The sequence below is a fragment of the Gossypium hirsutum genome, chromosome A11 (assembly GCF_007990345.1).
Source record: "Gossypium hirsutum isolate 1008001.06 chromosome A11, Gossypium_hirsutum_v2.1, whole genome shotgun sequence".
Taxonomy (NCBI): domain Eukaryota; kingdom Viridiplantae; phylum Streptophyta; class Magnoliopsida; order Malvales; family Malvaceae; genus Gossypium; species Gossypium hirsutum.
The window spans coordinates 117,195,481-117,209,873 of NC_053434.1; the positions used below are offsets into that span (position 1 = coordinate 117,195,481).

The 14,393-nt window shown below is 33.6% G+C and overlaps 2 protein-coding genes across 3 annotated transcripts; one reads left to right on the forward strand and one right to left on the reverse strand.

The window, feature by feature from the left end:
• The first annotated feature begins 5,151 nt into the window (after window positions 1–5,151).
• Window positions 5,152–8,468, forward strand: LOC107885961 (trifunctional UDP-glucose 4,6-dehydratase/UDP-4-keto-6-deoxy-D-glucose 3,5-epimerase/UDP-4-keto-L-rhamnose-reductase RHM1-like). The gene is made up of 3 exons (NM_001326720.1): window positions 5,152–5,246; window positions 6,010–7,577; window positions 7,653–8,468. Exons 2-3 carry the CDS (start codon window positions 6,018–6,020, stop codon window positions 8,094–8,096), a joined length of 2,004 nt encoding a protein of 667 aa, NP_001313649.1. The 5' UTR covers window positions 5,152–5,246; window positions 6,010–6,017; the 3' UTR covers window positions 8,097–8,468.
• A 560-nt stretch (window positions 8,469–9,028) lies between these two features.
• LOC107885945 (zinc finger BED domain-containing protein RICESLEEPER 1) lies at window positions 9,029–13,397 on the reverse strand. Of its 2 annotated transcripts, none has more exons than XM_016809717.2 (4): window positions 13,215–13,397; window positions 9,513–11,501; window positions 9,347–9,421; window positions 9,029–9,270 (listed from the first exon to the last, which is right to left on the reverse strand). In XM_016809717.2, the coding sequence occupies exons 2-3, from the start codon at window positions 11,473–11,475 to the stop codon at window positions 9,366–9,368; spliced, it is 2,019 nt and encodes a 672-aa protein (XP_016665206.2). In that variant the 5' UTR covers window positions 11,476–11,501; window positions 13,215–13,397; the 3' UTR covers window positions 9,029–9,270; window positions 9,347–9,365. The 2 variants fall into 2 exon arrangements, with proteins under 2 accessions (XP_016665206.2, XP_016665211.2); XM_016809722.2 differs by lacking the exon at window positions 13,215–13,397 and adding an exon at window positions 12,167–13,152.
• Between the last annotated feature and the right edge of the window lie 996 nt (window positions 13,398–14,393).

Consider the following 14,393-nt stretch of genomic DNA (forward strand, 5'->3'; position numbering starts at 1 on the left):
TCGGTCACTATATTGGAGGCCATTGCCGAATATGAGTTTAGTTATTGATGAATGTGTTTTGAGTTGAAGGAATAAAAGAATGCTTAAAGATGTGTCACAACAAATTATATGTTAAGCTAAGGCTGTTAAATTATCAATCTTTCTTCCTAGCCGAATATGTGTTTATAAAGTTGAGTTGTTAAATAGATTTTGAAGTTAGCCCATGTATTTATTTTTGAATTTAAGAAGAATGATACATTCGACTATGCTTTGATGTGCTTGAATTGTTGTTATGTGAATAAATATTTGTTTGATGATATATATATATATGTATTCGGCAATGGGATAAAATGTGTATTAAGGTAAGTTTCATGGTGATTATGCTTGTGATGTTGGGTTAATATTTGGCATTGAGTAATGTGGGGTAAGGTGATTAATCGGCTATGAAATTAGCTAAATTGAATAGGTATGTTTAATGATATGCTTAGTATAATGTATGATCTTATAACTCGGTTTGGTATTGAGATAAAGGTTAGATGTATGATTGGATTTTGGTATGTGTTAAAATTGGTTAATCAAAGATTAAATGATATGTGATTGCCAAAAGTGACTGTTAAGTGAATAATATTAGTTAAGTACTTAAGCAATCTATTGTTTTACTTAAGCTTAAGAGCAAAGAGGATCAAAGTCGGATAGGGGAAAAGAGAAAGTAAACGAATAGCCGTGGACATCTAATCGTCGACCACTTCCGAGGTAAGTTTTAAGTGATTAAACGTTGAGTAAATTCAATCATAATAGGACATAATGAGTTGATTTAATAAGATATGATGTGGCCATAATATGTCTTAAACTCAAATGGTAAGTTCATAAGTGTTTGGACTTAGAAATTTAAGAGCAAATTGTAATAATTTGCTTTGGACAGCAGCAGTAACGTGATTTTAGAAAATCACTATAAATTGTTGGTGTGGAATTATAGGCTGAATAAAATATTTAATCAAAGCTTAGTTAGTCTAGTTTCTTATAAAAGAGACCGTGGAAGCAAAGAAATTTCCTATAAAGAGATATTTAAAGTTGTGTGAGACAGTGTCAGAATGACTCCGAAATCCCCTGTTCTGTTTTTGGAAAATCATTATAATTTGTACAAAAATGGTTATAAGATAAGATTTATATGCTTAGACTCCTTAATGAGTATGGTTTCAAATGAAATCAAATAGAACACATTATGAATTTTGTATAATGAAAAATTTGATTCGTAGTGAAGAGTGGTCAGATTAGTCAAACAGTGAAACAGGGGAAACTTTAAGAAAAATCTGGTATTGATTGGCCAAACCTAAAATTCTGGAAATTTTATGGATGGAAGATATACGAGTCTATATTCAGGGAAAATTAACGGCAAGTGATTTGGAGTTTTGTAGCTCCAGTTATAAATAATTTAGTGACTATTTCTCAGGAAAACAGCTCGTAGTGAATATGTGAATTTGTTGTAAATATGGATAAAACTTGTTTTAGTTGCTCATAAGCCATTGATTAAACCCATACGTGAATTCTATCGTGATATTGTAAAATGATATATGAGTGTTAGATGGATCTTTGATATTAAAATTTGTGAAATTGTAAGTTTATGAGTATTCGAATATGAAATGATATTATGGCGTGAAATTGAATTATTCATTGGAAAATGATTGATGTAGATTCGGCCAAGACAAAGTGTATACATGATAGTATATGTGGTATGTGAAGTATATTTGGATAATTGTGATGTGAATACACGAAAATTTATATTTTGATTTAGGATTTTATGTGTATATATGAGATAAGGCCGAATGGCCAATGTGATGAATGTGAACATGCATATATGTGATAAGGCCGAATGGCCAATGTGATGAATGTGAGTATGCATATGTGTTATAAGGCCGAATGGCCGATGTGATGAATATGAACATGCATATATGTGATAAGGCCGAATGGCTAATGTGAAATATGTATGAGATATGTATATGTGGTAAAGCCAAATGACTAGTGTGAAATATGTAGGCGATGTGCGTATATTGTGGCCGAACGACCAAATGTGAAAGGTGTGTATTATTAGATATTTGATGAGGCAAATGAATTACAAATATGACAGTCGATGTGAATGTTGTAACATGTGATTAAATGTACATGAAACTTGGAAATATATTCCGGGTAAGACCCGATGACTACGTGTGGAGATTATGTCCGGGTAAGACCCGATGACTACGTGTGGAGATTTTGTCCGGGTAAGACCCGATAACTTCGTGTGGAGATTTCGTCTGAGCTAAAGGTCTCGCCGATAATCCGAGTAGAGGTTAAAGCTATAAGACTTCGCAATAAGAATTGCTTATAAATATATTCAATGCGAAAGGTTAAACAGGTATGTACTCCAAGTTTATATGTGAGCTTGATTTGAACTAAATCATAAGGTAGTTATGTGATGCATAAGAGAGCAATCTATGAGACTATTCCTATGATTATGTGACATCGGATCAGTGTGAGAGGTTATGTGAAATCATACAATATATCTATGTCACATGAGCTCACTTTTATGTGAAAGTTTATCTGCCTATTGCATACGATGAGATGTGCATATTCGGTAAAGGGATGGTATGCCCGAAGGAAGAGTGCAATAAAAATACGAACAACTATGTTATAATTTGATTGTTATCTGTTGACACTGCTTAAAACTTACTAAGCATTGTAATGCTTACTCCGTTTACTTTGTTTTCTCTGTTTTATAGATCTCATTGCGAAGCTACAGGCTCGGGGATCGTCAGCAACTAGTCACACTATCGCTATCCACTGCTTGTTACTGTTATGTTTAGAATTATTTTATGGCATGTATAGAATAGACTAGTGGCGGAAGAATGTTTTTGGTTAATGTATATAAGCCATGCGAAAATGGCATCTTTTGAATGTTTATTTAAAGAAGTTTAAATTCTATCCCTGGCTGTGCTTAGTACTTATTTGAATGAATGATCTTTATTTCAAGAAAAAGTTCAAAATTTTACTGTTCTGACATGAGTTACAAGTCCGGTAATGCCCCTTACCTATTCCGGCGACGGTTACGGGATAGGGGTGTTACACTTTATTTAAAGAGTTCAAAAACTTCAACATATACTCAGCCACTATGCCTTAAATGGATCACTTTGCTTGCCCACTTCCTGCTCCTCAGTAGAATTATTTCTCTACAAAATATTGAAACACGAGTGTGAGCTTTACAAAGCTAAGTGAATGCTCAAGATTGCTACAATGAACCACATTATCCAAGGTTAATAAAAAGCATAATAGTTCATAACACTTTTAAGCATGATACAAACAATTCAATAATGATATATTGACTATTTGTAACTTGCAAAACATTTAGGAAAACACATTTCATTGGATAAACGGATCTCCTTATATCACCTCACTATGACTAAAAAAGTATAACATGTCCCAAATAAAATATAGCATAAAGCTAACACTCTCTAACACATCAACATATCCCAATGAATGTAGTCAAGACTCAACATTCCCTTATATCTCCAACATGTCCCATATATCAAACAGATGTGTGAATACTCAAATCCTATGACATATCATCTATATTCGATAACTCAAGAGGTCACAAGGCCAACATATCAATTTATACACAAATATTTACTATCTTATGCACATTTACACTTGTACATATTCAACATGTTCACAACATTATCTCATTAACTTTTAATGCACTTTCAAGCAACATGTATAAAAACATCATCAAGAATCAGAACCTAACCTTGATTGAGGAAGGAAAATGAATTGAAGCTTGGGTTCCTTGATAATCCTTCAAAGAAGAATGAGAAAATTGACCAATAAATTAAGAGTTTTCTTAAAATTTGAGTATTTGGGAGGTGAGAAAATCAAAATGACTTGTTGTTTGGAGAGAAAAATGCATAGATTTGTGTTTGGCAAAAATTTCAAATGAAAGGACAAGGGAGAGAAGAAAAGTGAGGGGGTTTTAACAAATTAGATTAATTGCTTTTGGGCAACTCTCAAGTTTGACCCTTTTAACAAATTAGTCCTCTTTTAATTAAAATCCTTTTTTCTTAATTATTTCTAAATCCATATTTTTTTTAAAAAATCGTTTTAAAAATATTAGGCCATCAATTTTCAAAATTAATTTTGGGATCCAATTGGATACATGTATGTTTGTCTTTATATGGTTTTCGATTGGATACCCTGTCCACTAACCCGAATTTACTAGACCGAATTTTGGGATGTGACAGTTTTCTTTATTATTTCAACTTTTCTTCAATCTCCCTCATAGTTTTTTACTTTTTCTCAAAAGTTTTTTAATTTTCTTTCTCACCATTGGAATTTCTCTTATTAGCCAGGTATATATCAATTATTTTTTCTTCTTTGTCCTCATACTTCTTCACTTGACGAAAAAAGTACTGTTTTTTTTTGTTGCACCAGATCCAAGTCTTTGTATTAGAGAATGGATGACAATTTTTTTTAAATTTCTCCGGTGCTGCCTTAGAGGCCGGTACCCATTAAAAAATCATTTTTTTAAAACATATCGGTATCGCCAAAAAGAATTGAGGCATCAAAAAAATATTTGACATGCTTTTAAAAAAATAAAAACGACGGTGCCGCCGTTGTCATTGATGACATATTAAAATATAATTTTTTTTCTTTTTCCCTCATAATATGAGTATTTTAGCATGACATGTATGCATATTTTTATTGATGCCTCCAATGTCAACAATGATACCTGAAGAAATTATTATTATTTTAAACAGGGCAATGATCAGTTACTTGTTAGGAGTGGTGTCACCAATGATAATAATGACACCGAGACTTACTATAACACATAGGTCTTTCTTATATATGATTTTGCAAGTGGATCATTTTGTAAGTAATAAAACATTTTGGGTGAATTAAGAAAAAAACCAAGTATAATGTATCAAATTTATTCCCCTTTTAACCCCTACCTATATTTTCCATAAAACAAATTTGAGCCACCAGTAAAAAGGAATCACCGACTAAGGGTATTTTCGCCCTTTCGCCCATGTTCATGGCTCTCCTTAACTGTCTCTCTTAGTTTGCAGAGCTACCTATATATATACACATATAAATGAAGTCTCCTCAATTTCCCTCTCCGTCAAAGATTCATCTCCCATACTCTAAATTTCTCTCTTTTCCTTCTTCTATCAAAACGTTCTATCTCTGTAATTTTGTTTTCGATTGCTGTATCTGGATTTTGATTGATTTCTCTCCAACTTGTAAGTTAAAAAAGTTCTCTCTTTTTCAGTGTCATTTGTTGGAAAGATCAAATGTGATCCATGATCGTGTTTGTTTGGAAATTTGGTGTTCGTTTTATTGATTGAGGTCATTTTATGATTTGGGTATTTCTTAGCTTTCTTAGATCTGTTATTAAAGGAAATTTTATGTCTTGGATTGGATTACTATTTTTGCTGCTACTTTGGCTACATTTATTTGCTTATTAATTGGATGGATCTGGACCTCTTTCCCTTGCTATACATACTGGAATTGGATTTAAAAAGATTTGACTTTTATTTTCTTAACACATTCTAAGTAGTAATCTTTTGTTTGTATTGGATCTGGTATTATGATGCTGTTATAAACTTCTTGATCATTTTCTTCTTTGTTTGTTGAACTTTGATTGCAATTATTGACTATAAAAAAAATGGGAGTTTTAGATCATTTTATTATTTGGATAATGAAATGTTTGAATAATGCTAGGCAAATTCATACAAAAACAGATTAGAAAACAATATGGCAATGTGATTTGATTTCACTGTATGATATGATCCACCTATGCTCCCTGAAGATCTGTTTTTAAGGTTGTTTTTGCTTACATGTATGTTTGTCTGTATATGGTTTTGGACTTGTACATGTAATACATAGTCCTAGATTCTATGTTTACGTTTTTGTGTATTTGTTTATGCAAGTTGGTGATGATTTTTATTATATTTTTTCCATACTTCTGAAGTTAGGTTGTATACTTCTTTTTTTTTTTTGTAGAATTGAATATGGCTTCTTATAAACCCAAGAATATCCTGATAACTGGGGCTGCTGGGTTTATTGCATCTCATGTTGCCAATCGGCTTGTTCGGAACTACCCTGAGTACAAGATCGTTGTACTTGATAAGCTTGATTACTGCTCAAACACAAAAAACCTCTTTCCTTCCAAGTTATCCCCAAGCTTTAAGTTTGTGAAGGGGGACATTGAAAGTGCTGATCTTGTTAACTATCTTCTTATCACGGAGTCTATTGACACAATAATGCACTTTGCGGCACAAACTCATGTTGATAATTCATTTGGGAACAGTTTCGAGTTTACGAAGAACAATATTTATGGCACTCATGTCCTACTTGAAGCTTGCAAAGTCACTGGTCAGATTAGGAGGTTCATCCATGTTAGCACCGATGAGGTTTACGGGGAGACGGACGAGGATGCAGTTGTTGGAAACCATGAAGCTTCCCAACTTCTCCCAACAAACCCATATTCTGCAACAAAAGCTGGTGCTGAAATGCTTGTTATGGCATATGGGAGGTCATATGGATTACCAGTAATTACGACCCGTGGAAACAATGTTTATGGTCCCAATCAGTTTCCGGAAAAATTAATTCCCAAGTTTATCTTATTGGCAATGAGGGGGAAGACTCTTCCAATTCATGGGGATGGTTCTAATGTGAGGAGTTATTTATACTGTGAGGATGTTGCTGAAGCATTTGAAGTCATTCTTCACAAGGGTGAAGTTGGTCGTGTTTATAATATTGGCACGAAGAAAGAAAGGAGAGTGATTGATGTAGCCAAAGATATATGCAAACTTTTCTCGATGGATCCTGAGACAAGCATCGAGTTTGTCGAAAACAGACCGTTCAATGACCAGAGGTATTTTCTTGATGATCAGAGATTGAAGAACTTGGGATGGTCCGAGCGAACTGTATGGGAAGACGGGTTGAAGAAGACCATAGAATGGTACACTCAAAACCCTGATTGGTGGGGTGACGTGACTGGTGCGTTGCTTCCTCACCCGAGAATGTTGATGATGGCTGGAAGTACACACTTCGATTCCGAGGACAGCAAAGAGACATCATATGTAAGTGGTCCCAATCAGACCCGAATGGTGGTTCCAACCCCCAAGGGTGGTAGCTCTCCCCAAAAACAATCCTTGAAGTTCTTGATCTATGGCAGGACCGGCTGGATAGGTGGTTTACTTGGTCAGTTATGCGAGAAACAAGGTATTGCCTTCGCATATGGAAAAGGACGCTTGGAAGATCGTTCATCACTCAATGCAGATATTCAAAATATAAAGCCGACCCATGTGTTTAATGCTGCTGGTGTTACAGGCAGACCTAATGTTGATTGGTGTGAATCTCACAAAACAGAAACAATTCGTGCCAATGTGGCTGGTACTTTAACCTTGGCAGATGTTTGCAGAGACCATGGGCTGTTGATGATGAATTTTGCTACCGGGTGTATATTTGAGTATGATGCTGCACATCCTCAGGGCTCTGGCATTGGATTTAAAGAGGAAGATAAACCCAATTTCATTGGTTCCTTCTATTCAAAAACCAAGGCTATGGTAACTACTTTAGATATCTTTCATTTGATTCTAGTTTTGTTTGTGTGCTCATAAACTATCTCCAATATTTTCCAGGTTGAAGAGCTGTTCAAAGAGTATGACAATGTCTGCACCCTTAGAGTTCGAATGCCAATCTCATCTGACCTAAACAATCCACGCAACTTCATCACCAAGATTTCACGCTACAACAAAGTGGTCAACATTCCCAACAGCATGACAGTCTTGGACGAACTTCTACCGATATCGATCGAGATGGCAAAGAGGAACTTGAGGGGTATATGGAACTTCACAAACCCTGGGGTTGTGAGCCACAATGAGATCCTCGAGATGTACAAGACTTACATTGACCCCAAGTTTAAGTGGGAAAACTTCACATTAGAAGAACAAGCCAAGGTGATCGTTGCACCCCGAAGCAATAACGAGATGGATGCATCCAAGTTGAAGAAGGAGTTCCCTGAGTTGTTGTCAATCAAAGAATCACTGATTAAGTATGCCTTTGAACCGAACAGGAGAACCTGAGCTTATTAAGCAGGTTTCAGCTTATAGATCCTATACTTTCTGCACCTAATATTTTATGACCGGGAATATCTTTTAAGCTTCACTCTTTTGCTACCGTTATCTTCCACCAAATTAGTTTACTTGAGCTACAAGGTATTAACCTATGTTGCTTAGACTCTTCGTTTTTTTGGAGTATACATGTCCAATCCATATTTTGAAGTATAAATATCTATGCTCAATACTCAGATTTGAGTTCTGTAGGTATCAGGTCAGGTGTACTATTTTTTGTATTTTGTTAGTTGAATTTTTTCGGCTTTTAACACTCTTGTACTGGTTTCTAATGGAAGATATTGCTTTATTGCATAAAATCTGATATTTCAATTTCTTTTTCTATTTTCAATCTTTTTTTTCTCTTAAGAAATAAAAGAAACGAAAATACTATGCAAGTTACTAACTTACTATATGCACTTAATATGACTGGAAAAAGAAAATCTTAAACATTTATTTTGTGTATTGCAATTGCAATGCAAACCATTCTTGTGAAAGTCCAATTTTGTTCAAAAAAATGTTTTAATTTTACATTTAAACACACTACTAGCCTTTTAATTTTAAATTGTTAAACCAAGAATGCAAAGTACAACAGCCGTTTTAACTTGGTCAAATAATACTTAAAACTCTATTTTTTAAACTAAAAAGTAATTTGCTTAATAATTATATTTCTCGAATATTAATTCAATGATTAACATATAATTTCTTTTAATAAAAAATTTGTGGGGATTCAAATATTTTTTTCTTCAATATTATATTAATTTAAGACAAATATTATATAGAGTACAAATGTTATTAGAGGTATCTATAAATTAGATCGTTTTTATGAGTCGGTTTAAGGTATAATAAAATAAAATTTGATTACATATATCTTAACTATTAACTTTAAGTAAAATAACTACATAAACCATAGCAAATAGTTGCTTGAATTGGGGCTTTGCTATATAAACATTTCGTTCTTATTATCCTACAAATGTACATTCAATTTAAGCTCCTAAAGGAAGAACTATAATACCGTAGCCACATTGAAACACCATTATCAAATATAAAATAACAGCTTATCCAATTTTTTGATTATGACCCAAAGCTCAAGTGCTTCAATGCAATCAGATGCAATCTTTATTAGCTTAGGAAAAGATCCATGTACCTTGCATGAGAAACCCATCAAAATAAGGGCACTTGCAAAACCAGCAACATAGGAAAATAATTTAACAGAGGCTTACCAAGAAGGGGAGGATTGGATCAATTTGCTTCAACGTAAAGTGGTAGAGCATAATGACTTGACGATGGTGTTGCATCTATTACGTTGATAACGGTAGTATATCATTAGAGATGTATAGAGAATTAGAAATGTTTGTTTAAAGAGATAAAGTTGAATAAGACACGCACCATCAGATTGTGTCCTTAACCAATCTCGTGTGCATATCAAAGCCTGTTGAGTATCAGGAGGCGGTGAACTTTGATTGCTATCAAGCATCCGACCTCCAGCATTGAATGCGAACTCCTGTGCAACGGTTGACATAGGAGTTCCTAGAACATCACGTGCCATCATCGACAAGATTGGATACCTTGGTGTGTGAACTCTCCACCAATTTAAGATATTGAAGTCACAGTTACAAGGAAACACGGGCTCATCTAAATATTTTTCCAAGTCCGATATTGCAGTTTGGCTCTGAGATGTCTCATGGAGGAATTTGTCGAAGCCCTTTAGTCTATCTCTAGTATCATTACTACTGCTAGGTAAGCTACTGCCAGGCAAAGCTGAACCCTGATCAATCAAAGTTGAGCAGATAGAGTATGCATTAAAGAGTTCCTTGATACCATCAGATGCTTCTTTGATTCGTTCTAAAGCAGTACTGCCGTAAATTTGGGAATAGTAATACTCAACCAGCTTCATCTTGAATCGGGGATCTAAGATAGCTGCTACTGCCAACGCTAAACTGCACTTGCTCCAATATTTATCAAACTTGGCTTTCATCTTTGTTGCCAATGAACTAAGAAAAGCATCCGAGCTCTTGCACCATTCAATCAATTGGATGTGGACGTGACAAATTTCAGGGAAGTATATATTTGCAGTAGGACATTTGTTGCTGGAGAAGACATTAATGATTTCAATCAATAGTTTCAAATAGCTGACAATGGAACTTGCACGTTCCCACTCTTCATCACTCAAAGCAAAATCAGGATCAAGCTCTGGCAAGTGATGGAACACATTCCTGTATTCTACAGCAGTCTCGAGCATCATGTATGTTGAATTCCATCGTATAGGATAATCAAGAACTACGATCTTGTGGTTGTCAATTCCTTGTTGCTGGGCAATCTCATTGAACTTCCCTAGTATTGATTGTGAACTTTTAACATATTTAACACTTCCTCGAATCTTTTGGATCACCACTTGGAGAGCTTCAATGGCATCTTGAGCAATTGAATTTAAAACATGTGCAGCTGAGCGCACATCTAATAATTGCCCATTGCTTAAACGTGGCCTGCTTTCAGAAACCTGATCTTTTATTCTCGAGACAATGTCATCATTAGTCGAACAATCATCAAATGTCATGGCAAACAACTTACAGTCTATGTCCCAATCCATCAGACACTTGATAATTACATCTGAAAGCATGTCTTCGGTATGAGAAGAATCAAGTGTTAAGAAATTAAGAATCTTCTTTTGTAGTTTCCATTCATCATCAACATAATGCGCTGTCAAGCATACGTATTTAGAATTCTCAGGGGAAGACCACATCTCAATGGCGAGGTTAATTCTGCCTTGCAATTTACTTAAAATATCATAAATTCTCTGCTTCTCCTTCATATAAATTTCCACACAAGACAGCTCAATGGTGCTATTATGGACAACATCAAACAATGGCTGCATATTCTTGACAAATACCTTGAATCCAACTTGTTCAACCATGGCTAAGGGGTAGCCATGTAATATAATCATGCGGGCAAGATCTAACCGACTTCTCTCTGGGTCGAACCAACTGCTTCCAAGGTTGAAAGCTTCATCCTTTCTCTGGTCCTGCTCATACTTGACAATAGTGGGCTTCATATAGTCCTCCTTTCTTTGCCCTTCATCGTAACTGATATTTGCAATGGTAAGGGTATTTTCTTTTTTCCTTCTCTTTACTGCAAGTAGTTGGGAAACATCATAGTTCGATCTTTTCAAGCACCGCATTAAGTGATTTCTCAGATGGGTGGTTCCACTATTACTCGATCCACTTAATTTCTTGTTGCAATGAACACATACTGCGTAACATATGTTGGCTTTCTTAACCCTTTCAAAGTGGTTCCACACAACAGAAGTCAACCTCTTTGGTTTCTTAGCAGTGGATTCATTAGCCACTTCCATTGCATAGGCTCAAGATGAACCAAAGCCTGCATATTTAACACAAAGTCATATGACAACATAGTTGCCTTTTGAAAAATAAAGAAAATACTTCACAACACAAATTCAGGATGAGAAACATCAAATGTGGAACAAAAGAATCATTGAATATTATCAAATAATCCTAAAATGCAAGCGTAGTTATATCATTAGGTGTTAATAAAAATTATATTGAATATCAATAATAGGGGAAAAAAATGTGCTGCAACATGCAAATTGGTGTAGCTTTAATAGCATTTTAGTTGTCTTCAATCTTGTAGAAGAAAAACTATATTACAAATTTGCATCTAGGATAAGTGGAAGTGCAGAAAAAAAAAACTGAAACTTTAGGAGAGTAGAGAAATAAACAAAACCGCAGGAGAGAAGTTACACGATGTGAATTCAATATTTAATTGTTCGGATTGCAAACAACAGACATATCGAGAAACCACGAGTTTACATGCAATAAGAGAGCCTGTGAACATGATTTGCCCCCCACCTCCCCCCCCCAAACAAAAGATATATATATTTATACTGGAAACGTCAAACAGAATTTCATTATTTACTTCCAATTTCTTCTCAAATCACCCCCTCCGCCCCCCCCCCCAAAAAAAAAAAACAACACTCGCGCATACACTCTTCAAGAGAAATGAAAAGTAGGTTAAGAGAGAATTACTAGTGATGATTTATTTTCCCTCTTCACTTCTATCTTAAATCTGCCATCAAATGAAAATAATTTCACAAAATCTCTCTATTGGACCAGTGTCAATAAAAAGACACGATAAAGCGGAAATCATGTTCAAATTGATAGTAACATATCGGTCATCTTCATTTTCAATAACTCAAATCCGAAAATTAGGAGAGGCTCTAAGCCACCTTGAGGCAAATGTTTTAATCATATCTTAGTTCTTTCTCTATATAAGTATTTAATACGAGGCTAATAACAACAAGCCAAAGGAAGAACTCATAATAGAAAAGCTTAAGAGTTTGGGATTTCGTCCAGCAGGTACCAACGGAAATTAAAACTTCTTTAGCTACCCTCTTTAATTACTTGAAGAGATATTATTTTCCAAATTAGCATGTTTCCATTGTAATCTATAAACTCTTATTCAACTAAACAAGCAATTCTTTTTTTTTTTTTCCTCTTGGAATGATATTTATCTAGAGCTTTTACAAGAACATATGGATTATGACCCTTGATAAAAGAATTAAACACACAAAACAATATTTTAAAAACCCACAAACTACAGAAAAAAGAAACAATTAGAAATGAAATACTTAAAGAAGCAAACTTTTAGCCAAATTCGTAAAGGGAAAAGAAAAGAAAAGAAAAGAAAATGCTCTAAATTATAATAAATATTATGAAGAAAACAATATAAACCCAACAGAGATGAAAATGTAAAAGCTACCAAAATCAAACACGATTGAAGATAAACAATTCTAAAAAAACCCAAACTTTTAATTAAATTCTTTTGAAAAAAAAAGGGTTCTTCTAACGAATTAAACTCAAATATAACAAAATCCCAACAAAAGTAAACGCTGAAAAGCACCAAATTTACATTCAATTCAGATAAATAAAACTCAATAGACCAAGCTTTTAAATTAAAATTAAAACCCATCAAGAGAAATTTTTTTATTTAACATAATAACAAAGGGGTTCAATCAAAATTCGAGTAAATAAGACACATAATATTAAACCCAGAAAAAAAGAGAGGAAATTCTACCCAGATAACCAGATTGTTTAGCAGAGAAAAAAAGCTTAGCTCCAAAGGTTGGTCCAACCGGATGATCCGAGAAGGGTATTAGGGTCTGGATTCTGTTGATTACAGACAAAAAAAAACAAAAGGAGAGAGGGAGAGAGTGGATCGGAGTTTGGACTTTGGATTATGGAGGAGAGGTTGGGTCAAGATCCGAATAAGAGTTTGGGTGGATCTGTTGCTGAAAGACACTTGTTTATTTAGGGGGAAATACCAAAAACAGCCCCTATACTTTGTTATGCTTCCTGGATAACAGCCCATTTTTTTGTTAAAATATACTCCAACTCCCTGTACTCTATTCAGATTTAGTCCCATTTTATATCTAAGAATTTAGTTCATCTATTTTTCATTCCATTAAATTTGTTGAGGTAATATTTTGAAATAATAATAATAGGAATAAACTCATTTCATAGCCACGTAACAATATTGCAATTATCAAATTTTTTTTACATGGCTAAAAAGAAAACATCACATAATTTTGATTGACTGAGTCTTAAATTGATTGGTATAAACATAATTGCATGTGTAAGAAGGCATAGGTTCGAACATACTAAAATACCTTCATTTTCCTATTTTAGGGTCGGGAATGAGCTATAGATAATTTTAAATATTCTATAAAAAATGGATAAAGTATTTAGTTGAGTTTACAAGAGAACTTAATATTTTCAAAACTAAATTTAATAATTTTCAAACTAAGATAATTATATATACTATTTTTTCTGTCCATGTTTTAATTTTTTATTTTAAATAAAACCAATATGTATAGATATATATAGGATTTGAACTCATACTAATTAGATTAAAAATCTTTTAAACTTACCATTTAACTAACGTTTTAGTTTACTTGCTTTATATATTTTTATTTTAATATGCACAATTTAATATAACTTTTCTTTTTTATTGTCCTACATAATTTATTTGTTATTATTAATTAGTTTTATATATATATTATAATTGTTTTTAAAACATATCTATGTGTTTTAAATATGTGTTTTTCATGTGTATTTGCTTGTGATAGAGTTTTGACATTTTCTATTTTGAAAAAAAACTTAATTTAATATATAAATGTAATATAATAAAGGGAAATTTTTTGTGGAAACCAAGCGTGTTTGGACCAATTTTATTTATTTAATATATAAATATATA